This window comes from Myodes glareolus, chromosome 1, assembly GCF_982192425.1.
Source record: "Myodes glareolus chromosome 1, mMyoGla1.1, whole genome shotgun sequence".
NCBI classification, from domain to species: domain Eukaryota; kingdom Metazoa; phylum Chordata; class Mammalia; order Rodentia; family Cricetidae; genus Myodes; species Myodes glareolus.
The window spans coordinates 29,068,790-29,095,024 of record NC_142026.1 but is presented as its reverse complement, the minus strand read 5'-3'; the positions used below and the strand labels follow the sequence as shown (position 1 = coordinate 29,095,024).

The following is a 26,235-nucleotide window of genomic DNA, read 5'->3' as shown; positions in this document are numbered from 1 at the left end:
AGGGGATATTCAGGTAGCCACTCCCTGTGATACAGACTCCCTATTCCCACCCTGGTCAAGACCCAACTAGGTAAGGCATAGGAGCAAAAGGCAGTTCAGTCTGCCTAATAACCTATTTCTTTCTACAATGATTTCATCAAGGAGAGCAAAGACCAAGGATTTAGACACTGAGGCAGCTATAGGGTCCATGAAAGAAGCAAGACTTAGAGCAAAAGAAGGGGTAGCCAGTTCAGAGAGAGAGAATGGAGAAGGGAACTGATGAGCACGGCTCTGAGAGGAGGAAGTTCATCAGTGCTTATGAACTTCCTTTCTTGAATAAACTTGTACTGTTTAGCTCCCTTTTCAAAATGAGCCTGACATGTACAAAGGCTCATGGATTAAAAATTACCAACATTAACCAAGTATCTCACTAGCTACCAGAGTGTGCGTCTCCAAGAACTGTACAAGAAGAACTCCTACAAAGCCCAAAGGCCCATTCTGTTTCCATGTCCCAAAGCATCTTCTGCCTGTTACCAATGAACTCCTTCACTCCTGCTGTGTCCCCCTAAGTGCAGTTCCCTAATCTCTTCCCAGCCTACCATGTTTAGCATGTAGTCATGCCTCCACTGCTGGTTTACTGCTTTTCAGAACTTACTTTCAGGACAACATTCTTGGAATGTTCTCTACTCTCTCCCAACACGGGCTAAATCAAACTCCCCTGTTTTGCTCTTAACACAAACAAGTATATTTGTCTTAGCTGTACTGTCAAGGCCAATGTTTTTGTCTTCTGACCAAGAACAACTCTTCTGTGGGCACACCCTAGAGATACTTGCACTTTTGTTTTCTTTTCTGCTGCTAATCTCTACTATAGCCTGAGGCTCCTTCATTAGGTTTTGGTTGAAGAAGGACAGTCACCTAGGTTCTCCCATTTTTGCCAGTTCCAAGAAAAATGTTATGTTCTTTTCCTTTTCAGTGTTTTTCCTTCAGTCACTACTAGGAAACAGAAAACAAAAACAATTAAGGCAAAGAAAAAAAAAACAATGCTATTATCATTCTGATGCCATCTCAGACTTCTTTCTAAGCCAGCAAATAGGAACCTTAATGGACTGACTTCATCTTGTGTCCTCATGCTCTGGCCTTTGTTTTAGTTTTGGTGAGGCTGGTAGTAGACCCCAGCACCTCCTTCATGGGAGGCAAGGGTTTCACCAATGAAAGACAGAAACAGCCCCAGTGCTTTTCTTTTCCAGTTTTGAGACAGGGTCTCTCTGTGTAGTCATGGCTGTCCTAGAGCTCACTATGTACACCAGGCTATCCTAGAGCTCACAGAGAAATAATCTGCCTCTGCCAGAGTGCTGGGATCAAGGGTGTGGTGGTATACCACACCTGGCCTGCTTTTATTTCTTGAAGAAGTTGTTAACTAAATAACCCGCTCTCTGTGCCTACACCTAAGACAAAAGTTTTACAACCGACTTTTCAGAAAATGCTATTCCAGGCTTGAAGTTGGATTTGAGCCAAGGAACAGTCACACTGAAACAGAAGCACTCCACAGACTGCCCAATTTATGTCCAGACTAAGTGACAAGCTTCTGTTCAGGTATTTCCCAACACCTTCTGAACTAGGCTTAATTCTGTGTAGGTAAGAACTTGATCTAATTCTCCACTATACCTCTAGCATCAGACACAAACATAAAACAAACATGCTGAATTAATAGACCTCCAAAATCAAAACGATATCAAATTGGGTGGTTTAGAAACACTTAATAGGTCAAAAGCTAACAATAGAAAGGAATTGTTTAAAAAAAAAAAAAAAAGGACCAAATCAAGCCCGGCATCTAAAACTGCAGGATCTGAAAACCAAGTTTATCATAGTTGGTACTATAATACTTGAGAGAGCATCTTAGGGTTTTACATGTTAATAACAAAAAAGGCAACTAGCCGGGAGGTGGTGGCTCACGCCTTTAATCCCAGCACTTGGGAGGCAGAGGCAGGTGGATCTCTGTGAGTTTGGGACCAGCCTGGTCGACAAGAGCTAGTTCCAGGACAGACTCCAAAAGCTGCAGAGAAACCCTGTCTCGAAAAACCAACCCCCACCCCCCAAAAAAGCAACTACACCTAGTGAACTGGTGAGTCTCAGACTACCCTTTAAAGCCATTCCCAGCTTTGATTACACTCACAGAAGCAGAGCCCACGTATTAAAGGTCAGAGCTCCTTGTTAATCTGTGTACATCAGATCATACTACTGCACTCACTGATGACTGCAGAATAATTCTGGGAAATTTCAGGAAATGTAATGAAGCATGGAACAATAGTCTACAAACTGCAGGGTTTTACATGAGAAACCGAAATGACAAAACCAAAACTAGGGGCAAGGGTATATGATTGCTAATTGCTAATTTCAAATGAAACCAAGCTTTTATTTTTGTTTTTTTTTTTCTGCAAGTTAGAAGGCAGGAGTTAAAAAGACCCACTCCTTAAAATAGCTAACAGTTACAAGTAATTAAAACCACTCAGCAAAATGTTGATAAAGGTATCATGAAGAGCTGAAGCACACACCTGAGCAGGGCCTTAGGCTATCTTGCACTAGTTACTTAGCCTTAAGAGCCTTAACCATAAGAAAAGATACTAAGATCTCTTCTGCAGAGTTATTATAAAGAAGATAGTGGGAAATAGAGGACATGATACATATAATAGGAAACAAGGGGAAAACAACTAGATGGGGATCAGTTAGAGGAGAGAGACCATGGGGGAGTACAGTAGGGGATAAAGAATGAGAACAAAGTACTAATACATAAGTATGAAGGAGTCATAACAGAACCTGTTACTTTATGCTAACCTAAAAAAGATTAAAAAAAAAAAGGTTAGAATGAGAATGGCCCCATTGGCTCACATATTTGAATGCTCTGTCACCATGGAGGGGAACTGTCTGAAAGGATGACAAGGATTAGAAGGTATGGCCTTGTTGAAGGAGTCCTAAGGTGTCTCTTCACAACAGCAGAACACTAAGACAGTGGCCATTATAACCACCCTTATCTGAGACAGATGGCCCCAAAACTATTTTCTTGGGATGCAGTTTGATTTGCTCAAATAAGGAAAGCAAGGGTGGAAAGGCTGCAGATCTGAAGCTAGGTACTGCAGGACTTAGGACTGCAGGTCAAGAGGGTTGCTCTCCTGCTCGGCTCAGCAAAGCAGTAAGCTGGAGAAGACAACTGCTTTTCTCAGAAAGAGAGAGTTCCCTCCACCATGAAAAGCTGCGGCTGGCATCCCAGTACTTCCTGCACACCAGAAACACTGCAGCTTCTCCACCTAAAGTGGTTCCACTTTACCCTAACACCTCGTTATCAGCATTTTACACAAGGACCTCAAAGCATTGTAGAGCGTGCTCTGCTCTTTTCAGGTGTTCTACCACTAGGGAACTTTTAGAGCAAGAGTTCAGAGTGGAGAACTTTTGTACTGCAAACATTTGGTGGGTACAGAACTGAAAAATATAGGCCTCTGAATGGGACTACACATTAGATTACTTCAAACAAGGAGGGAGCGTTACAAAAAGAAGCACTACCTAAAGATACAATCCTTGTGAAATACTAATTTAAGTGCTGTTAAATGACAGGAAAATTATTTTTAAATGCAAAAAGATATCAACATTAAGAGGGGAATGCTTCTCCCCAAACAGTTTTATATTTCTTCTCTGTACTTCCCAACTGTTCGGAGTTGGAATTAGGGATGAGAGTGGGCAGCCCCGAAGAGTTGGAAGATAGGAACTAGGGAGGGGGTGGGGCTGGGGAGGAAGCAGAAAGGATCTCAGATGAAAAGCATTCCGTACTTGAGAGGCCACAGTACTCAGTGCGGCTGCCCCATTACCTCATCGCAGCTGCCCAACGCTACGACACGGGCTCTGTTACAGTCCCCGCTTGCAGAAGACAAAACCGAGGTTCAGAAGGGAGAGGTGACCTTCCCAGGACGCGGAGCGAGTGCGGGTGGGAAGCCGCGTTCAGAGAGAAGGCAGCAAAGCTGCGGAAACACCCGAAGCGCCGAGGTCCCGCCCCTCCACGCCGCCGGCAGCCCGCACCCACCAGGGCGGGGCGTCCGAAAAAAAATCTCCTTCCGGGCGGTGCGGCCTCCCCTCCCCCGGCCCGCGCCGCGCCGGGGTCCGGCGGCTCAGGGGTCCCGGCGACCTCGGCCGCGCTCTCCCGGCCCCGTCGGGCCCGCGGGCGCAGGGAGGCTCGGGCCACGGCGGCCCGGGAGCAAGCGGCTCGGCTGAGTGCGCGCCCGGCCCCGGCGGGAGCGGTCCCGGGGGACGGTTGGGGGAAGGGGCCCCGGGGGCGGCCACGCGTCACTCACGCGTCGAACTTGTTGTTCATCCTCTCGCCGCCGCTGTCGCCACTGCCTCACGGAGTGACTTCCGCTCTGCCCGGTCCCTTAGTCAAGGGCCCGGCTACTTCCGGTTGACGAGCCGCTTAGCGGAACGTTGGCGCGCAGGCCGGGTGCGGGGCCTCTTTCCCTGACGGGTGGCCTAATCCCGGCGCAAGTCACGGTCCGGGTAATCTAGGCGGACTCTCTCGCGGTCTCCTTCGTGTGGCGTTGAATGCTGTCTACGCAGCCGGCCATCTGCTTTAACCTCCCCGTGGATTTTAGGGGAAATGTCAGCACAGCAACCATTAGTAAATGGTGCCTAAATGTTCATCTCAGAGCTGATCTTTTGCCGTTGGTGTTTGTAGAGGACGAGAAAGTACCCCCAAAAAATCCGTTATTCTGGCTCTTGGGAAGTGGAGGCAGGAAGGTCTAGACAACATAGCGAGTTCGAGGTCAGCCTGGGATACATGAGAACCACCCTGCCTTGGGTGAAGGGAGGAAAAAGTCACACCTGGGTGACAAAAGACATCTACCAAGAACCGAGATGGTCTCACTTATCAAATTGCTACCTCAATTGCAATCTTTGCCCCCACACTCCTAACGAGTAAATAAATTCCCCAGTTGGTGATGGAGCTCCAAAGCCACCAACTGTGCACCTTTACTGATCCATTGGCTGAATATGTTCCATTGTTAGACGTGAGAAAAGGCAGAAATTGATGTTTCTGACTGTGTTTGCAGGTGAGGAAACAGTCTCCCTGAACTGTTGTCCCCTGGTCACTCAGCAAGGTCATGTTCTTCTCCCCAGTTGAACCTCAAGGGATCATCCTGTTTCCTGACATGTACAAGGGAAACTGAGGGAGCTCTCCTGTCAGGCCCAGCTCAGGGGCTTTGGTCCTAGCCCTGCAAGTGCCCTGGATTTTGACAAGAGAGGGAAAGAAAAGTACATTTGCAGCGCCAGGAATTTTCCTTAGAGTCTGCGATTGGGTCAGAGATGGGAATTCGGACCCTAAAGGAGTGTTCTAGGGAGTTCCTCTTATTCTCGGCCCAAACTTGCTCATGAGAAATGTGGATCAGGTGAGTCTCTTGCCTGTCCATAATGTGAAGAATTTCTAACAATGGAAAAAGATGATAAAACGTAAGAACTCTTTTGTGATCAGTGTCGGGGGGGGGCGTATTACATCAAATGGATGGGAAGGTGCTGCTGAAGGTGTGTATTTGAGGCTGCAGTATCCAGAAGACAGACAGGGAGCTGAAATGGGCTACACTTTTGTGTTCTGAACCTCAAAAGAGCCAAGACTCCACACTTACATTCCACACCCCCATCTCCTAGCACTTTTTGAAAAAAAAAAGTTTATTTTCATTTTATGTATATGGGTGTTTTGCCCGCACGTGTACATCTGTGTATCATGTAGGTGTGTTTTGCAGAAACCAGAAGAGGGTGTTGGATCTCCTGAAACTGGAATTATGGGTGGTTGTGAGCCACCATGTGGGTGCTGGAAATTGAACCCAGATCTCCTGGAAAAATATCCAGTGTTCTTAACCACTGAGGTATCTCCACCCCCACTTCTCCTCCTCCTCCTCTTCCTTCTTTTTTTTGAGACAGAGTCTCACTATGTAGCCCTGTCTGATCTCAGACTCTTAGAGATTGGCTTTCTCTGCCTTCCTAGTGCTTAGGATCAAAGGAACACTCCACCACACCCAGTGCTGTTTCTCTTCCTTCCCCTCCCCCTCCCCTCCTCTCCTCCTCCTCTTCCTCCTCCTCCTTCTCCTCCTCCTCCTATCCCTCCTCCTCCTCCTCCTTCTTCTTTGTGTGTTGAGACAGGGTCTCTCTGTGTGACAGCCCTGGATGTCCTGGAACTCACTTTTTAGACCAGGCTGGCCTCCAACTCACTGAGATCCACCGCCCTCTGCCTTCCTAGTGCTGGGATTAAAGGCGTGCACCACCACCCAGTACTGGTTCTCTTCTTTTAAGAGAGTTCCCACATTGTCTACCTCCTTCTTCCAGAGAAAATCCACAAAAGGGGAGATTTTGGAGCTGGAGAGATGACTTAGTGGTTAGGAACACTTGGTGCTTTTGTAGGGGACATGAGTTCAGTTCCCAGCACCCATTGTCTGGTTGTTCACTACCACCTACGACTCCAGCTCCAGGGTTCTGACACCCTTTGTTGGCCTCCAAAGGGCACCTTCATTCGTGCACACATAACCCACTCCCTGAACACACATACATCTAGTTAAAAATATTAAATAATACATCTTACAAAGGAGGAAATGTTCCCAGGCCTCCAAGGGTAAGACCTTACCAAGCCAAGGACAGAAGGCAAAGCAGAGTCCTTAGGGTTTCGAAGTGACTTGGAGTCAGTAATGCTCTGCCGAAGTGAGAGGGATGTAGGAAGTGGAAGACTGGTGACTGTAGGGGCCAATAATTGCCTCGTGGATGCTGGGCCCAAAGTCATGAACGGCCACACCCATCGCCAACCACCTCAGAACTCCCTTTCTCTCTTTATTTCTGTCTCTCCTCCCAGGGATGTTTGGGTATATCCCAAGGAGCACACTCAAGATCCCAACCCAGGATACAGCTTCATAGACAGCATGGGCCACATATAACTGATTCCAGGGCCCAGGAGTGATTGGTTGGCTCAGTCTGGCAAAGGCAAGTAGGGGCAGGGGTCCCCAGGAAATGGCAGGTCAGGCACCCGATTATAGTGGGCCATCAGGAAGATGCCGGCGGTGCCGCAGATGAAGAGGGAGAGCATGGCCAGGAAACAGACACGGTCCAGCACACGGCCCACCAGGAACCACTCCTCATTCCCCTGAGGGCAACAACACACTGTGGGGTAGAGGTGTGACCAGGGGCAGCATCTAGCCTGGGTCCCATCTTTCACTGTTAGGTCACAGCAGGCCTCCATTCCCTGCCCTTCAGCCTTCTCACCTCTGTCTAAGTACCAACCTGTCCCCTTTGATGGTCTCTGTCCCATTGCTCACTCCCCCTCCTGTTTCCAAGATCTGCTTTTTCTATCGGCAGAGCTAAGCTGGACATCCCATTTATCCTGTCCCCATGCTGCACTAGAGTCCTCGCCCGCCCTGCTCCAAGCTTACACTGTCAAAGTGACTCTGCTGGCGCCGGGCACGGGCCATGAGGTTACAGGCCTCCACGCAGGCCTGGATGGCTGGGGAGGCTTGCTTCAGGCTGCCACAGAACTCCTGGCTCTGCCTCATTTCCAACCCATTTTCTGCTGGGAAAATAGTCAGTAGGAGAGAGCTAGCAGGACTGTGGGTTCTCCCCAGAGACCTGGTCCCCCTCTCTCCAACACTTGCTCAGCATTTATCTTCTGTGCCCAGCTCTGTCTTCATTAACTAGACAGGACTGTCCTCAGCGGCACCCCTTGGACCTCACCTAGCTTCTCTAGTGCAGCTTGCACCAATCCATTGCTCTGCCTCTGTCTGAAGAGGAGCTCACTGCGTGGGAGATAGAGACCCCCTTCCTCCCGAGTTGTGATGGGCCACCCTGAAGAGGAGCCATTCTGGAGCCGCAACCGGGCATCCTGGACAGCAGCGGGGCCCCGTGGGCGCACATGCATCCGTAACAGCTGGGGCAGGAGCCTCAGGAACACCTGTAGAGGGTTTGTTCTGGTAGACCCTCCTTGGGCAGCCAGGGCAAGCTTGGGAATACACGCAGGAGATGGGCATGAGGGCCATACCTTAGGGGCAGCAACTGGGTCCTGGTACAGTTTGACTACTTTCTCCTGGACTCAGAACCAGTGCTCCGAGCTTTTGTGATCTTCAGAATCACCAGAGCACTTTTCTCAGACTCTTACCGTCTGCTCCCTGCTAGAATAGCCTAGGCTACTGGAATGTACCTAGGGAATCTACATTTGCAACACGGTTCTCAGCTCCCTGCCACAGGTGGGCTGCGAGCACACAGACAGCCAGAACAGAACCCTCTTTCCTCTGCTTTCTGGCTATGGGTAATATTGGGTAAGCTGCCTAACCTCTCTGTGTCTCCGTTTTCCTATTTGTTTAATGGAGACGATACACCAATGCCCTCTTAAGGGATTTCATGAATGTTAAAAGAAGTTAGTACCCATAATATATCCCTGGGCACTGATATCATCTTTTGCCTACTTTAGACTTGAAGATATGTATGGCATAGATTTGCTGCTGAATTAGAGAGTAAGGACATGGATGTGGAGCGAGTCACATGTGATTGGAAAGGACAGATGGATGCCCAAGGGGACAGGGAAGTGCCTTGCCTTGCGGACCCCCCGGGCCATGGAGTGTGTGTGTGGGGACCTCAAGGACACGTTGAGCACCACCACAGAGTTCACGACAATGAGGATGGTCACCACCATGAGGAAGGTCAGGTACCTGTCCCGGGTCAGGCAAGCAGGAGGGTGGGTATCTGTTAGGCACCTCATACCCAGGTGCCACCCACCCTGCTTCCCTTGGGTCCCCTGGTAGAAGGTCATGACAAATGCCCCAGGAAGGGAAGGGGGTACTGGGGATATAGCCCACTGGTAGAGCACGTGCTGCACGGGTGGTGAGGGGTGGGAACTGGCCTTACTTGCTGATGAGCGGCACTGCCTGGGATGTCTCAGGCACCTTCTTGGCAACGAGGAAAAGGAAGACGGTCTGGGCCAGGAGCACGTTGATGGCCACTGTGCATTTCTGGCCGCCCGCTGCCCATGACCAAGATGACCTCAGAGTAGGTCCCCCCCCCACACACCCTGAGGAATCCCTTACCCTACAGGGAGCCCACTACCCTTGTCCTGGAATTGTGGTGCCACTCTGTGCCATGACCAGTTAGGCCTGGCCTCGCCCTCCCACGGCCCCAGGTACCCTTGGCAGGAAGGAAGTAGATGAGGATGGCGACGGAGGACATGAGCACGCAGGGGGCGATGATGTTGATGACGTAGAAGAGGGGCTTGCGCTGGATGAGCAGGTAGAAAACCACTTTTTGGTGGCCCGCCTCCTCTGCTGGCGCCGCAGAGTCCAATAGCATCTTGGCTGGTCGATGCCGGATGGCCCATTCTCCATTCTCTGTGGTGAGCACAGGGAATGTGGCCTGGGTGAATGTGTGGCCTGAACAGCCAAGTCGCAGGGGCACAGTGGGATAGAGATTGAATATTGATTAATTATTGTAGGAAAGGTGAGAACTTCACTGGCTCCTTTCTTGCAGGTATATGTGGCATATATGCACATATATAGACACATGCTTATGTGTGCAATGCATGTATACACTCACGTATGTGCAGGTGCATGTGTATGTATGGATGCATGTGTGTGCGCTTGTAGTGTATGTACATAGAAGCCAGAGATTGACTTCAAGTATCTTCCTCAATCACTCTTTACCATTTATTTTGAGATACGGTCTGTCCCTTGAACCCAGAGCCTTACTCTGGGAATCCCTTGTTTCTTTCCATTTGCCTTGTGCAGGGTAGGCTGCCACTTCTAACCAGTGTTTATGTGGGCTCTGGAGACCTGAATTCTGGAACTTACAGTAAGTGCTCTCCCCGACAGAGCCATCTTCCCAGCTTGCCTGCCTTTCTCTTTAAAGGTAGTCTCCCTGTGTAGCCTAGGCTAGCCTCAAACTTTGAATCCTCTGGAGGGTTAGGTTCACATACATGTGCCACCATACCTGACTTTCTGTTGGGATCTTTTGAAAACCATATTCGATGATACACCGCAGTTTTCATATTGAGATGTGTGGGAGGGCATGGCCTTGGTCTAGCAGGGGTCCCCAAATGGGGTTACCTGTGAAAGCCTCGGGGTCGATGAAGATCCACTCAATGACTTGTCCATCTTCCTGGCTCAGCTGCAAGTTGATCTCGCTGGTGCTGTAAGTCTGAGACCTGTGGGTCAGGAGCGAGGGTAAGGTGAAGCAAGGGAGACCTGCTCATGAGGTCACAGACACAGTCATCTAAAGGCAGCTGTGGGCATTGGGCCTTGACGTATACAGTGCCACACCCTTGAGCTCTCCATCAAGTCCCAGGGTAGCATGGAGGGGAACACAGGTTCTGTGGTGCCCAGTGTTACTGCCCGGCCAAAGGGTTCAGGGCTGCTCTGTCTCTTCTATTGTCACCATTGGGTAGAATTACAAGCCTATCGTAAGAGGACCTTTGGGGTCCTACCAACTTCCCAAGTCCTCTTGGAATCCTGACAATTCCTCTCAAGATCACCATTCACAGCTTATGGATGAAGGAACTGAGAACCAGAGGTCCCAGGTGTGGCTCGGGTCATATGTTGGCTTTGACCAGGTTTCTCTTTTCCAGGATAGCCTGCCTGTCTATGGTCCCATATGTATGCCAGCATGCCTGTGTGTTCTTACCCACACAGTTCAGACATTTTAATATCTCCCCTTGGGACAGAGGCAGGAAACTGGAGCCATGAAGGAGGATGGGTGAGAGAACTTAGCAGGAAGAGACATTCAGGTGTCACCACCTGAGTAGCTACAGGTGATGGATCCAGGCCACCCAGCCTTGAGGTGCCTCCGATGCTGCCCCCCCCCGCCAGTCCCCTCCTAGCTCCCTGAGGCTCCCCCACTCCCTCAATGGTCTCACTGGAAGATGAGAGAGCAGTTCTGCCAATCGAAGGGGAAGTAGGTGACAGAGATGGAGCAGGAGGAGCGGAAGATGGCGGGTGGTAGCCAGTAGATACAACCGTCAGGGGACACGAGCACGTTGCAGTAGAGGGCCACCTCGAACACACCGTCCACACTGTTTGCATAAGCCAGGATAAAGAACTGAGGGCAGAGATCCCACAGCCCCAGACCAGCCTCTCTGCCTTGCATGGATGAGATCTGAGGGTACCAGTACCCCCAGATTGCCACATTCCCGACGGGCGTTCATCTAGTAACGCTCATGCATCACCCCAGCAACCTCCCGATCACCTCTGCTCTGGACTGGAGATGAGTACCAGAGCCGGGAGAGACAGCACTCCCACAACCACCGTGTAACCCTGGCTTCTCTTTCTCGGTGTTCATAACTACAGTAACGGCAGAATAGCTAACATTATCAAGCTCTTGCAGAGTACCTCACCCTGGATGAACTATTTTTGTGTGCTGTAATGACCTCTCACCATTTCTCTGGTTGTTAAAATTGGTTCCTGATTTCAGGGATGGGAAAAGCCCATCCAGGTGGCTAACACACTACAGGAAGCCAGGACTAGAGTCAGGTCTGGTGCCCTGGACTAATATCTGTGTTTGGGGTCCCGCCCTCAGCCTGGCACCTTGCAGCACCCTCCTTTCCTCTTTTTTCCCTTCCTCCAACTTTCCTCATCCTGCTGGACCTTGGTACCCTTTGTTTCCTGCCCAAGCCCCCTCCTCACTTGTTCTCCAACACGATATCTGGCCTCCAGACCATGGTGGATGGCACCCTCAGTATCCACAGGCCTTCGTAGTCTTGTGGGTCCCAGCGCAGGCGATAATCACACCACTGCTATGGATGAAGAGGCCGTTGCCGAGCCTGTGCCCTGGGCTCCACAGGGCTGGTGAATGGCAGGCCAGCCTAGAGGGCCCAAGAGGTTGGGTGGAGGGCGGGGGACGGGGCGGGAATGATGACAACTGAAATAAGCAGAAAGATACAGCAGGCGACTCCTTACCATTTCTATCCAGACGTTGGTTGTGAGGGCCTCTTCTCGCTCATTCTGGGGCACAGAGAGAGGGCTAAATCTCCTACCCCTTCCCTCCCAGCAGAGCCTGGTGTCCATCATTTTCCCCTCCTGCAGCTTACCAGGGAGATGAGGTTGGTCAGGGTAAGCTTCAGGCTGACGTTGACCACATCTGAGTCGTGCTCAGCGGGCCGCAGATGGGGGTCGTAGTTTCTCATCAGGTCAGCAAGCAGACGCTCCTCTTGGTTGAGGCTCTGGACCCCTGCAACCGACAGGGAGACTCATTCCAGAGGAGTGGGAGACACAGAGGGACAAGGTGGAGACTCAGGGTGCTGGGGCTAGGGAGAGCACAGATGACTCCCAGACCCTCCATCCACGTAGCCTTGTGGTCCTGATCTGTTCCTTCCACCCCCACCTCCCAATCAAGTCTCAGGTCCCCTCGTGTCACACCCAGGCAGATAGCCAGCAGCGGCAGGAGAAGCTGAGGTCCCTGGCCTCCATGCATGGTGCCTCAGCTCTGCTCAGCAGCTGGTGGGACAGGACCTCTCTAGGTCTGGGAGTGGGGGTGGGGTAGGGTGGGCTGACGTGTCATGTGTCAGTCGACGTTCACATCCTAGCCATCCGTGCCAGCTCGAGCTGGCCCCACCAGCTGTCTGACCACAGCATTGTCAGCTGTTCCAGGATATGTCCAGTCTGGGCTCAGATTACCTGGTCCAGTCAGGGGGACGAGGAATGGACGCATCCCCAACAGAGACAGGACACCCTCAAAACTGCCTCAGCAGAGATGTCCTGCCCTCAAACATAGTCGCTTCAGTTGTGTAACTATTTTTTTCTCCAGCTAGGAGACTCCGCAAATGGCCAAGGACAGATGGATGTGGGAGGGGAGGTGGTGCTGAGGGGGCTGGTGGTGGTGATCAGGTACTGTCATTCTGTCTCAGGGAGCTGTGAAGGTGATGGGTAGGTGGGATTTCTACGTGGGGTGCCTGTGATGTTAACTTAGTATCTCAACCCTTTCCCAGTAGCCAAGGGCCTCTGTGGAGCACTTGGTCCACTAGACCGAGACACAGAAACGAAGCACCTAGAGAGTGTCTAGTTTTTGATAGTGTCATATCCTGTTTTCATTTACAGGAATGTGGGGCTGCATCTTGGGAGGCACGTGACCCATAGACCACATACTGGAGAAGAAGGCTGTACGTATAAAGCAAGACTATGGCATTGACAATCAGGGGACCAGGACATCTTCTCCCGTGCCCTGAGACAGGGGACACAGAGCCAGCAAGCTTTGGCATTAGGAGGGCTGAGAAGGATCTCGAATGTGAGCAGTGGCTTGTTAATGGGGCTGCAGTTCATAAAATTATCCAACAGATAATGGCGGGTCCTGTGAGAGGCTGGGGTGACCCAGGGATGTGTCAAGCCACTTGCGAGACTCATAGGCCACTGGGGCAGGCATGCCAGACTTTAGGATGTGTGCCCCAGAGTCAGAGGAGGGTAACTACAGGGGAAAGGACTGGGGAATGAGCCCCAGCTACTTTAAGGCTTGTCACCACTAACAGGTGGGGTTGGAGCTGATCTAGAAGCAGGGACTTACTGCTGGCTGTGTCAGTACTTGGGTCACCTGTCATGTGGCCAGCTATTCCCAGCAGTCTGGTCAGTATGTATTAGTATTTGGCCCCTACGTGCTACCACTTGGGAGCTGCCCCAGGCAGAGGAGGACACTAGGAGACAATATCATCCACCCCACCAGATATTTGTGACATTGTAGTGTGTTTTATTTTCTATTTTATTATTTTTTAAAGATTTATTTATTTATTTATTTATTTATTTATTTATTTATTTATTATGTATACAGCGTTGTGCAAGAAGAGGGCACCAGATTTCATTATAGATGGTTTGTGAGTCACCATGTGCTTGCTGGGAATTGAACTCAGGACCTTTGGAAGAGCAGCCAGTGCTCTTAACCTCTGAGTCATCTCTCCAGCCCCGACTCAGAATCCGGCCCCCTGAAGGGCCCCAAGTCCTTCATATCCCACCAGGACTCTATGGTTGGGGGCAGGGAGCAGTGGTGACACTTGTCTTCTTCCTTCATCTCTTCCACTGAGTTACTCTGTGGGTGGCTTGTCCTTGGTGCCAGATCTGCTCTGGGTCCCTGTTTCCTCTGAAAGCTCCTACTTTCCTGCAAACACCCGGGAGACGTTTTTTTCCTGATGGGTCCAAAGTCAGAGATTCCTTTCTCCTTCAGAAGCCTCTGGCCCTCTCATTTGCTCTCTGGTGTCCCCCAAATATACTTCCTTCGTTCTCTTCTTGGACATCATTGTGTCTGACTCAACTCCCGTCTGGTGCACCTTTGCCGAAAATGAGCAGTGGTCTCTGTAGTCAGGAAGTGGTGTGAGCAGTGGCCATCTGCCGTTCCTCTACCCCACCCACCCTTTCCTTGCCACGAGTGTCTGGGAGAGAAAAGGGAGTGTAAAACTGCTCCCCCCACCTACACTCACCCTTGCGCATGTACTGTGATGCCGCCCTACCTGCGAAGACTGTCACTTCTGCTCGTTCCCCCAGCTCTGGGAGCTGGCTTGTCACTCTCTGCAGGGCAAGTCACTTAGGAGGGGTGGAACCTCCTGGGAGAGTCCAGTGGGGAGAGGGAAAGCCAACAAAGAAAAAAAGCACGGGTGTAGGTCTCTCTCCATTCCAGCTGCGGCTTTCTTGCCACCACCTATTACAAAGGCTGGGAAAGGAGACGAGTGACTCCTCCCCAGTACCCACGGGCTGAACGGAGTTCTTAATGGAGTGTCAGTGCTGTGCAAATAATTATCATGCTTTGTAGATCAATGAATAAGAACAAGGAAAAGGCCAGGTGCTGGCAACACACGCCTTTAATCCCAGCACTCGGGAGGCAGAGGCAGGCGGATCTTTGTGAGTTTGAGGCCAGCCAGGCATACATTTTTCATCTACACCTTTTCAGTCTATGACCGGGTCAGTCAGGAGAGTCTGAATTTACAGGTATGGCTCACATACCTTGGATCGAATCATTACATGACTACATTGGTTCACAAAGGAGCCTGGCTTGTTGTTGTCTGCATGTTTGTTTATTGTCAACTTGACACAAGCTAGCAGTATCCAGGAGGAGGAATCTCAGTTGAGAAAATGCCTCCGTCCAGATTGCCTGTAGGCAAGCCTGTTGGGCATTTTCTTGATTAATGCTAGATGTGAGTGAGCCCAGCTCAGGAAAGGCAATGCCACCCAGGGTAGATGATTCTGAATTGTGTAAGAGGGCAAGCTGAGGAAGCTATGAACACTCCAGTAAAACAGTGCTTCTCCGTGGCCTTTGCTTTAGTTCCTAACTCCCCTGACTTCCATCTATGACGGACTAAAACTATAAGCTAAAATAAACCCTTTCCTCTCCAACCTGCTCTTGGTCACAGCAACAGAAACCCTAACTAAGACTAGATGCTCCAGGGGTTTATAGGAAGTTCTTTTTTTAAGTTTATATTATTATTGTAGAATTATGTGTTTGAGGGACCTGCACATGCCATGGCCATGGTGTGTGTGTGTGTGTGTAGGTCAGAAAGCAACATTTTTTTTTTCTCAAGACAGGGTTTCTTAGCTAGCCCTGGACGTCCTGGAACTTACTCTGCAGATAAGATTGGCCTTGAACTCACAGATCCACCTGCTTCTGTCTCCCAAGTGCTGACTTTAAAGGCGTACACTGCCACACCCGACCCAGAGAGCAACATTTGAGAATGGGTTCTCCCTTCTACTTTTATGCGGGTTTTGGGGGAATAGAACCTGGGTCGTCAGGCTTCTATGGCAAAAGCTCTTGCTCACTGAGCGAGCTGACTTGCCTCCCACCCGTTTTTCAAAGCCTACAGCTTTTTCGTAATTGATTAATTAACTTTTGGAGTCCGTCTTGTGTAGCCCAGGCTGGCTTCAGGCCAGCTATGTAGCTAAGGAAAAGCTGAGCTCCTAAGCTTCATGCCTCTGCCTTCCCAACTGCCAGGACTACCAGACTGGGTTTGACGGGGATGCTGGAGATCAAACCCAGGGCCCTGTGCATACTGGATGATTGCTTCCCCCCCTGAGCTGACGGGAAAGGCCAATAAATGGAGCCTCCTTTCCTGCCGGAACATAGCTGTAAGATATGAAACTGTGGCGGTCAGCTCCCAACCTGGGGCAGCAAGCATGAGGAATAAGGTCGGGGAGATGTGGAAGTCAGTCTAGATGGGCAAGAATTTGATGTCTCCAGTTACATTTTTATTTTTATTTATTTATTGTAGAAGGAGTAGCGGGCTGCTTCCCACCGCCCTGCTAGTTTTACCCGAAATAATTACACGGAAACTGTATTCATTTAAACACTGCCTGGCCCATTATCTGTAGCCTCTTATTGGCTATCTCTTACATATTGATTAACCCATATCTAATAATCTGTATACCACCACGAGGTCATGGCTTACCGGGAGAGGTCCTAACCTGCGTCTGTCTTGGAGAGGAGACTCATGGCGACTGCCTGCCTCTGCTTTCTTTCTCCCAGCATTCTGTACTGTTTACTCCGCCTACCTAATTTTCTCCTATCAAAGGGCCAAGGCAGTTTCTTTATTAACCAATGAAAGTAACACATAGACAGATAACCCTTCTCCATCAATTTATTTTTGAGGAAAAGGACACCTGCTGGCTTAAGTTGGGTCTATAGCTCATTGCGTTTTGTCCTTGAAGCCTAGTTCACTCATAACAGATGTGCTATCCATTGAGAAGACCGGCAGTTCTACCGGACTGGGGAGTACAGGGTTACCCTACTGCCTCCTAGGAAGCGGTTTTCTGAATGTGACATCCTGGATCCCAAGGAGATGGTTCCAAGTCAACCATGGAGGACCAGTCCTGCCAGCACCTCAGGGTGCTGATGAGCTGCACAAAAGGCACCCTTGGTTGGGTGTGGCGTTTGGGGGTTGTCATCTCTGTAGAATCAGGTCTCAGCTGGGACAAGGAGGACCATTCTAACCGTTGGGCCTGCTGCCAGCAGCGCCACCTTGTGGCAGGATTCCAGCAGTGCCGCTGAATGGCCGAGAGAAGCAGCCAGTCATGGCAGATGAGGCCCTCTTCCAGGTCTTTGTGTAGAGGGATGGATGGGTAATTCTGGGAGGCCTGGACTCCCTGCTTATCTGGTATGTGTTGGGTCAAGCTGCTTTTCCTGAACTTCACCTTGAGTTTGTATGAATGTAATTAGGGTCAGTTTGGGGTTGAAATGGGTTTTCCTTTTCCTCAGTCAAGTCTCAAGATGACAAATCTTCCCTGCCGCTGTCAGGACCAAATGGTATCACCATTTCACTCTGAGAAAATATATTGAGCTGTGATGACCTTACCTCTGTACAACAAGGAGGTGACTAACTGGGCCATTGTCACCTGTCTGCTACAATAGGATGCAGGAATCCTGGGCACAAACCCCCTCTGACCTGTGTCCTTCCACCCAAGCCCACAATTGAGGACCAGGACAAGAAATGATCCTTGGAGTTCCATAAGTTTCTAGAACACAGGTCCTTTTTACCCCAACCAGCAGATTCGGTGTTAACAACTTGTGAATGGGGCTTAGTGCATGCATACTGCAGATGGAGATCCTGAAGCGAAGGCTTGGGGTGCAGCTAAATGATGGGGATGCTTGTGCAGGCCTGTGGGTTCCACCCCCAGCATCATAAAAAAGGTAAAACTAAGGCTGTGACAGGCGTGGCATGGCTCTGAAGAGCATACCGTGAGCGAAACAAACCACCACAGACTCTGCTCCCCCAAACACATTTATTAGCCCCCACAGTTCTGAGAGTCCAGAACTCGGAAACAGCTCAGTTCTCATCTGGAGGTCCTACCACGTTCTACCGGAAAGACCCCCTTTCCGGTTTACCCATCCCCGTGGCTGCTGTTAGGGGAACGTTTCTGCAGAGCCACTGTTGCTGGCTTCCTAAAGAGAGTGGGAGGGTGGGAGGGGAGACCACTGTGTCTTTTTTGTTTGTTTGCTTGCTTTTGCTTTTGTTTAGTGAACCAGGGTCTCACTGTGTATCCCTGGCTGGTCTCAAACTTAAAGAGATCTACGCCTCTGTCTTCTAAATACTGGGGTGAGAGGCACATGCCACCATGCTCAGCAAGAGCCACCCTGTCTTAGCGACTGTTCTTTGATGGAACATATCCTCACCTGTACCTCATTCTACATGTTACTCTGAACCGCCAGGTACAGTGGCAGGGACTGCCTCAGGTGTGACTCAGGAGGCGGGCTTTGCAGGCTACCTACACTCAGGCCTAGCCTCCTTGCTCCTCACAGGACTTGGATAGTTCTGAATGCCAGCCTCCTTTAAGACAGGGCTGACAGTTGTGGTCAGCAAATAAGACAACCGGGTACACATCTAAATTTGAACTTGGGATAATTCTTTATCACAGGTATGTCTCGTGTATTACAAAGTAACCGTGGTTTGGGGAACCTGGGGACAAGGAGGAAAGGACTTGCTGTAAGGGAACTTTAGGGGGGCTGGGGTCTGGTCCTCTGAAATACATGTGACTCAGGCTGATGGGGTTTAATCGATGTCAAGCATGACCCTCCCACACCAGTCCTCAGCTTCTTAGAAGGACCCAGATAGAATGACCAAGGGATCAACAGCCAGAAGATGACATTCTGAACAGTCCCTCACCATAGATAACCTCCTTCCCTTGGGGAATAAAGAGGAAAGCACCTTCTCTTGGGCCCCAGGTGGGGTCTGGGAGCTTGAGTTTGAGGGGCAGGTGGGGAAGGAAGAAGAAGAAAGAGGATGCTTAGGTCTGACCTGCCCTGGAAGGGAGCAGGCAGAGAAGAGTCGGGGTTGGGGGTCTCCTTACAGAGCTCTCCCAGGAGCTAGTCCCAGTGTTACTCCCTAGCCCCTGAGCAAGCCCCTTGCCTCTCCCCCAGCCCTGGGGCCTCCCTCCAGCATGTCCACTCTCAGTCCATCTCAGTTCCTTCTCCTTTATTTGGAAAGGAATTGCTCCTGGGATGGGGCCTCTCCCTACCATGACCTTAGTCCAGCCACACGGCATCGGCTAGGCCCAACCTCAAGGCCAGGAACGAATGGCTAGTCTCAGACTACTGTCTTCCTGGCTGTCGACTCATGCCTGCTCTAGATGAAGCGCCGGTCCTTTTCATTATAAGAGAAGGGGTCCCCAGGGAAAGGCTGGGGTGGGGGCTGGTTATAGACCCCCTGCAGGAAGATCCAGGCTGTGCCCACCACCATCACGGGTGTCACCACAAAGAGGCAGAGACGGTCCACTGTGCGGGCCACCTGGTTCCAGTTGTCCTTCTCCTACAAGGAGGGCCAAGACACCGTGGGGGTGAGGGAGGTCCTCAGACTGCAGAAGCATGCCCATATGTTAGCACCCCAGAAATGGAGGCACATAGACTTGGCTTCTGTGTGTCTGTGGGGGCCCCTTGAGGCTTGCATCAGATAGGGTGGGTCAGGACAGCCTAAGCCATCCAGGGATGCTTCCAGCCATGTGTGAGCAGGAGTATCTAACAGAGAACTGTTAAGAAGTTGCTTAAGAATAGACAGCCCAGTACAGCTGCCTTTGAAAGATCAGGTGCTGGGCTGGGGGTGTAGCTCAGTGGTGTAGCACTTTCCCAGCATGCATCAGACTCTGAGTCAGTCTCTAGTACCCCAAAAGAAACATAATAATAAAACAAATTTAATAAACATCTGACTCTGTCTGGAGTATCTGAGCAGAAAGGAGGAACCCTAAAAGGACATGGAATGTGTCCCGGTGGGGTAAGCTTATGTGTCTGTTTGGGCCCCTGAGTTTGTGCCTGGCCCAGTGTGAGGCTGTGGGGTTTCATGAAGGAATCTTGCTTTCCTGGGAGAACATACAGCGCGGGACCCTTACCCACCATGCACCTCTTCTGGGTGTACACGTGAGGTGTGAAGTATATGAGGGAAGACAGAAATCTCTTGAGTACACTTCTGGAACGTCTGATTTCATGTTGAGCCCAGGTCACTCACCTCATTGTAACTGTTTTGATCCCTCATATGGTTGACAATGAAGTTTGCCCCATCCATAGCTGGCTTCAGTTCATTGAAAAGCTCCTGTTGGGCCTGCTCAGAGCTTGCTGGGGGCTTTCCTGTGGACATAGATCAGCCGCTGGAGTGATGCCTATTCGTGCCCCCTTCCCAGCGTGGGCCAAGCTCCAGGCTCCCAGAACTCACGGGCAGTGGTGAGGCGCCGGGCCAGGCCGTGCCGCTCTGATTGCTTCTCAAACATGAGGTCACTGCGGGACTTGAGGGAGAAATACTCCTCGGCCTTGGAGATGTAGCCCAGGGAGCTGCTCCTCCGGATGAGAGTCCTGGGGCCAGAGTCTTCCTCTGCTGGGTGGGACATGTGCAGGAGCTTGGGCAGGGTCTCCAGGAAGAACTTTAGCAGGCAAGGGGACACAAGACAGGTCATTTCACGAACACAGAGTGACTTTTACACGTTCTGATATCCCTGGTTGCCACACGTAGCTCCCAGGTGGACCCCATCATCTGTTTCCCGGATCCCCCACCGATTAGCATGTAAGATGCTCTCAGCTCTCCCTCATGACTCACAGCACAGAGCAGAACTCAATTCCTGAAAATAAATCTTAAAAACAAAAAAGGCTGAGGGTGGGGATGTGTCCCTTCAATTCCAGCATTCAGAAGGCTGAAGCAGCAGAATTAAGAGTTTGAGCATACACTTTATCACTGAGCCACTCCCCAGCCTCCTCCTTTTCTTCCCTCTCCTCCTCTTTCTCCTTCTCTTCCTCCTCCTCCTCCTCCTCTTCTTTATTTGAGTCAGGTCTCATGTATCCCAGGTTAGCCTAGAACTCACCACGTAGAACTGAGAATGGCCTTGAATTTCTGACCCTCCCACTGGGATCATAGGCCTGTGCCATCAGACTGGGTTCACATTCAGTATTGGGTCTTTTGCATGCTAGGCAAGTCCTCTTCCAACTGAGCTATATACACAGCTCCCCCGCCTCTTTTTGATGAGCTGTATAGTAAAATCCCATCTCAAATAAATAAAAGTCCAAATGTTGAGCTCTCCCTTCAAGCAATTAAAGGCAAAAGCCATTATAGAACTACAGAAACCATCATCACGGAGACGACCTGTTCCAGAAGAGCCTGCTGGCCTCAGAGCAAAAGATAGGCTTGTCTCAAGCACTGTCCTCCGTGTCCTCACCAACATTACTTACTAATTTTGTTTTACTTTTTAAATTGCATTTGTTTATGTGCAATGTACGTGTGTGTGCGCGCACACACCGCGCACAAGTGTCCCTACCTCCTGCAGGAGTTGGTTCTCCCCTTATATCACGTGGTTCCTGGGGATCAAACTAAGGTGGTCAAGCTTGGTGGCAAATGCTCCAACCCACTGAGCCATCTAACTGACCCCTGATTTTTTAAAGTTTAGTGGGGCCGAGGATCGAACCCAGGTCCTCCTTCTGCACCACAGGACGAGGGCTTTTGTGGCTCGTATGTCTCCGTATACCCATCATTCTCACCGCTCCTCCTGGCCAGGCCTTGTCTTCCACCTTTAGACAAACCCTCACTCACCTTCTTGACTCCCTCGGACAGCACGTGGGTACTGGGTGTCCGGAAGTGGATGTTGAGCACGATGACGCAGATCACCACAACCATGGTGACCAGCACCATGCCGAAGAGCAGGAACCTGAGGGTACACACCGTGCCAGGAACTGGGGACTAAGGGTAGAGGCATGGGCAGGGCTGAGTGTGGGCGGGGCTGTACTCACTTGCCCAGTAGGGGGATGGCCAGGGATGTGGCAGGCAGCCTCTTGGAGATAAGCAACAGGAAGACAGATTGGGCCAGGAGCACGGAGATGGCCACTGAAGTCTTCTCTCCACCTGGAGAGTAGGACCTAGCTGGAAGCTCACTCTCTGAGACCACAAGGTCCCCCCACAGTAGGGCCCTGCTACCGCTGTTCACAATACCTTGATAAGTATCTTAGGGGACAGCATCTTGTGCCTGGTCTTAAATCCTGGCTTCACAGCTTATTAGCTGAGAGATCTGGACAAGCACCCTAACCTCAAACTCCCTGATTCTCAAAGCATTGCGAGCCCAGCCCCGGGTAAATGATCAACACTAACTGTTACGTGTGCCCAGCACCTGCCACTCAGAAAGCTCCCAGGCATCCTGATAGAACCTCCAAAACGCATTTCAGAAACCAAAGAGCAGCCAGGCCTGCCTGCCGCTCCTGCCTGAGTACTTATACACAATGTCATCTGGAATCATCGCTCCCCTCACCACGAAGAGAAGGGCGGGGTTGGAACACCTGCACTAGGCAACCTTGGGAGAGGCTGCCAGGGAGGCAGGGAGTGGGGCTTGAGGCTCACAGTCGCCTGGCAGGTAGAAGACCAGGTTGATCATGAAGGAGATGAGCACGCAGGGTACCAGGATGTTGATGATGTAGAAGAGAGGCTTGCGGCGGATGATGAGGTAGAAGGTGATGTCTTGGTGCTTGGTGCTGTCCATCGGGACGTTGGGGTCCACATTGACCTTGGCGGCCCGGTGGACTATCTCCCATTCCCCATTCTCTAAGGAAGATATAAGGACAGCTCGGGATCAAGCTGGAGAAGGGAACCCATGGGGCCAAGGACCATTGGTATAGAATGAATGGCTTGGGTGGAGCAAAGCAGGCCAGGGTACTATCTGCGGGAGATGAGGACTCATGGGTGATGTGGGGTCATCTTTGGGCATTGGGCTAGCAGGTTCAGTTTCTGAGGAAGAAGTTTCCCTCTGTGAATTTTTCTGGGGGGTTCTTTCATAGTTTTTTGTCTGTTTTGTTTTTTTCTCTCTTCTTGGAAAAAAAAAAACCACAGCAGCTGAAGCCATACAGAGTCCCTGCTACCCTCACAAGTATCTCCTGTGTATGTTGAGGGAGGTAGTGATGAGAGGGTCCCTGTTCCCTTCAGATCTGCTTCTTGGAGTCTCTTTGGGTCAGTAAATGTGAGTGTATAGGCTGTGTCTGCATGGCCATCCCTGCTTGTACAGATGCTGGTGTCCCAGCTGTGAGTGTGTGAGGTGCTGGTGTGGGTGTGTGCACAAGCACAATGTGTGTGTCTTCAGGGCCAGTCCGCCATGGTTTCTGAAGTACCTGTGAAGCCCTCAGGGTCAATGATGATCCATTCGATGGGGTAGGCACGGCCATCTTCCTCCTGCTGCATCAGGCTAAGCGTGATCTCCTTGGCTGTATACTTGAGTGAACTGGAGAGAGCCAGAGGCAAAGAGTGGGCATGAGCCTCTGAGTGGGGCTTTTGAGGGCAGGAGGTGGTGGCGGGGGTGGGGGGAGAAGGTTACTTGGGGAAGGCCATGGTCTGAGGGGATTCTGGTCAGCATGGGACCAAGGTCTCTGTCTGAGACCATTTCGCTCACCACCTCCTGCCCCTGGCAGCATGCCTTGGACTGAGAGACATTCAAGTGGACGCACCTGAATTTGAGAGAGCAGTTCTGCCAATCAAAAGGGAAGTAGGTGACCGAGATGGGGCAGGAGGAGCGGAAGATGGTGGGAGGCAGCCAGGTCACAGACCCCGAGTTAGAAACAAGTACATTGCAGGCGAAAGAAACCTTGAAGGAGCCATCATTGCTGTGGGGTGGGGACCATGATCACTGGGTGCCCTGTGCACCTGGGAACTAGTCAGACTAGAGGAGGCAGGAGAGGTAGGGCAGGCAGGCAGGGCTGGAGGTGCAGACCAGGGGGCATAAGGAAGGGAAGCAGGATGAGGGAGGGAGATCTGGGAGAGTTCCTCTCTACTTGTTCTCCAGCACGATCTCCGGCAGCCACACCATGTCAGAAGGCAAGCGCAGGATAGTGATGTTCCCGAAGTCGTTAGCATCCCATTGTAGCCGGCTGTCCATCCAGGCCTAGACGTCCAAAAGCCACATCAGAAGTGGGCTCTGCCACTGTCCACCCTCCCCAGTGGTTCTCGTTTCTCTAGGGAAGATGGAGCAAAGCCTGGGAGTTGGGACAAAAAAAATGGGGGGGGTAGGTAAAGAGTGAGATTCAGGCCTGTCGTGGACAGTTGTGTAGGATGTGAACACAGTTTCCATCCTGGGCAGGCGTTGTTTTGATGTTACAAACCTCTACCGGTTTTGATATTCTGATTAGAAGAGTGACTTCTAGTGCAAGTATAGGCCAATGTGGTGGTGTACACTTTTAATCCCAGTGGTCGAGAGGCAGATGTAAAGGAATCCCCATGAGTTTGAGGCTAGCCTGGTCTACATCGTAAGTTCTAGACCAGTCAGGGAAATATGACCAGAGAACCCTGTCTCAAAACAACAAAGCAAGTCAGGACAGAGTGGCAATTTTAGGACAGGGGAGCCCTAGCCTTCTTGGACATGTCCTAGGAGCTATCAGAGGCCTGGGTGGAGAAGGGCAGTTGGGCTCGGTGTAGTCAAACCCTCCCAGAGGAATGCCACACAAGCTTGTGGATTCCTAGCAGAAATGAACACAAGGGACCAGAGCCCTCAGCAGGGTGTCCTTACGTGATCCATCCACACGTTGGTGGTCAGGGTCTCCTCCACTTCTTTCTGTAATCAAACAAGAGGGCTGTCCCTAAAGGTTCCCATCAAACTTTCACCCAAACTCACTCACTAATCTGCCTTAATTCCAGGGGACCATGGCAGCTGAAGGGCCAGTGCCAACCAGCTAGAGCAACAAATAGAGGTGGCTCGGCAGACTGGAGAAGCCATGGACAGAAGGCTGCTGAAGTGAGTCCTGGGGGAGCGTAGGGACTAGCAGTGGCTGTGGGAGGCAGAGATGACGGCTTTGGGTAGCCATAGGCCTGCGGTGCCGTCTGGTATGGGGAATAATCAGGCATGTCTCAAGAAAGAGGAGCTGGTTAGCCTAGAATGACTGTCCCTTCTCTCCCCAGCCCAGTCCGGGACGGTCCACTCACCAGGGAAATGAGGTTGGAGAGGGTGAGACTTATGGCGACGTCTACTCTGTCCTCCTTGTGAGCCACCGGCCGAAGCTCCTTCCTGTAGCCCTTCTCCTTAAACAGGTGCTGGATCAGCCGTTGTTCCTCATTCAGACCCCAGCTGCCTGGGGAGGTTCGGGAAAGGAACAGGGTCTGGTCACTGGACCCCAGAAAGGAAGCTTTGCTGTGGTCCTGCTGGGTCAGGGTAGAGCAGAGGGAAGCTGACACCTCCCTGGGAGTGGGTTACCTGAAGCTAGACCCGAGTGGGAGTGGGAATTAGGCATAACCTTAGGGAGGGAGCCATGCAGTGGCGGGGGGAGCAGGTAGGCACAGACAGCCCCCGGGAAGGGGGTCATGTCTACCCTTACCACACACAAGAAGGACAGCCAGCAGCCCCAGTGTGGGCACCGGCCCTGCCATCCCCCACCTCTGATGAGGGCTTATGGCTTCTCCTCAGCCTGTTGGCTGTGGAATGGAACAGGTGCTGGGTTGGCTTGGGGGTTAGGAAAGAAGAGGCCGGAAATGCAATCAGATACTTCAAGGCTGGTGATGAGGGGGTTGGGGCTTGCCAGCTAGGGCAGGAGCCCAAGGGCAGGATGCAAAGATCCCAGGCAGGGATTGACACAGATAGCTGGGAGGGTGGGGGCTGGGAGGGTGGGGGTGGAGGGTGGGGACACATACTGTGTGTGTGTGTGTGTGTGTGTGTGTGTGTGTGTGTGTGTGTGTGTGCAGCATGCTGGTAGCCATGGTCAGCAGCTGTCACTTGGGAGGTAAGAGGCATGTTAGCAGCTGCCTCCGGCTTCTTTTGTGCATGTGGTATATGTGTATGGTAGTGTACATGTGTCTAGTGTGTAAACGCTTGTGTCTGTGCTTGTGTGTGGGCCTGTGGAGATCATTCTATTGTTTTCCATGTTACTTGTTTTTAAATTTTTTATTCTATTTAATATGTGTGTGTTGGCCTGTGTGTGCGTGTGTGGGTGCGTGAGAGTGCAGATGTGCACTTGCCACAGTATATGTGGTTAGAGGATAATTCACAGTTCTGGAGGTGAACTCAGGTTATGCCAGGCCTGTAAAGCAAAGCACTGTGCCGACTGAGTTATCTCGATAGCCCGCCATTCTTTTTGTCTTTAAAGATATTACATTTAAGCTGGGTGGTGGTGGCGCACGTCTTTAATACCAGCACTCAGAAAGCATAGGCAGGCGGATCTCTGTGAGTTCGAGCCAGCCTGGTCTACAGAGCTAGTTCCAGGACAGCCAGAGCTGTTACACAGAGAAACCCTGTCTCAAAACAAAAATAAAACATCTTCAAACTGGGTGCCCGAGGCATCGTGAGGCTCTACACAAGAGGAAAGCAGTTTGAGAAA

At 51.1% G+C, this 26,235-nt stretch overlaps 3 protein-coding genes across 9 annotated transcripts in view; all 3 read right to left on the bottom strand.

Moving 5' to 3' along the window:
• Eif4e2 (eukaryotic translation initiation factor 4E family member 2) overlaps positions 1-4,465 on the bottom strand; it is a 28,428-nt gene extending 23,963 nt beyond the window's left edge. For 3 of the 5 annotated variants that reach the window (XM_048428879.3, XM_048428880.3, XM_048428876.2), the window contains exon 1: positions 4,317-4,465. In XM_048428879.3, the coding sequence (XP_048284836.1) occupies positions 4,317-4,336 (20 nt within the window). In that variant the 5' untranslated portion in view covers positions 4,337-4,465. Of the gene's footprint in view, positions 1-894; positions 964-3,836; positions 4,042-4,316 lie in introns of those variants that run through there. The other 2 variants (XM_048428878.3, XM_048428877.3) reach the window with 2 other exon arrangements.
• Positions 4,466-6,815: 2,350 nt separating this feature from the next.
• On the bottom strand, positions 6,816-12,438 carry Chrng (cholinergic receptor nicotinic gamma subunit). 2 transcript variants are annotated; one of them, XM_048428921.3, is made up of 12 exons: positions 12,384-12,438; positions 12,056-12,195; positions 11,925-11,969; positions 11,652-11,761; positions 10,886-11,041; positions 10,080-10,177; positions 9,165-9,365; positions 8,890-9,004; positions 8,579-8,693; positions 7,723-7,939; positions 7,425-7,558; positions 6,816-7,138 (listed from the first exon to the last, which is right to left on the bottom strand). In XM_048428921.3, the coding sequence occupies exons 1-12, from the start codon at positions 12,436-12,438 to the stop codon at positions 6,965-6,967; spliced, it is 1,560 nt and encodes a 519-aa protein (XP_048284878.2). In that variant the 3' UTR covers positions 6,816-6,964. The 2 variants fall into 2 exon arrangements, with proteins under 2 accessions (XP_048284878.2, XP_087760042.1); XM_087903916.1 differs by lacking the exon at positions 10,886-11,041.
• A 5,792-nt stretch (positions 12,439-18,230) lies between these two features.
• Chrnd (cholinergic receptor nicotinic delta subunit) lies at positions 18,231-25,291 on the bottom strand. Of its 2 annotated transcripts, none has more exons than XM_087903860.1 (12): positions 25,240-25,291; positions 24,851-25,005; positions 24,438-24,482; positions 23,707-23,816; positions 23,383-23,538; positions 23,050-23,159; positions 22,289-22,489; positions 21,688-21,799; positions 21,491-21,605; positions 20,129-20,333; positions 19,925-20,043; positions 18,231-19,234 (listed from the first exon to the last, which is right to left on the bottom strand). In XM_087903860.1, the coding sequence occupies exons 1-12, from the start codon at positions 25,289-25,291 to the stop codon at positions 19,052-19,054; spliced, it is 1,563 nt and encodes a 520-aa protein (XP_087759986.1). In that variant the 3' UTR covers positions 18,231-19,051. The 2 variants fall into 2 exon arrangements, with proteins under 2 accessions (XP_087759986.1, XP_048284912.1); XM_048428955.3 differs by having other exon boundaries at positions 24,851-24,996.
• Between the last annotated feature and the right edge of the window lie 944 nt (positions 25,292-26,235).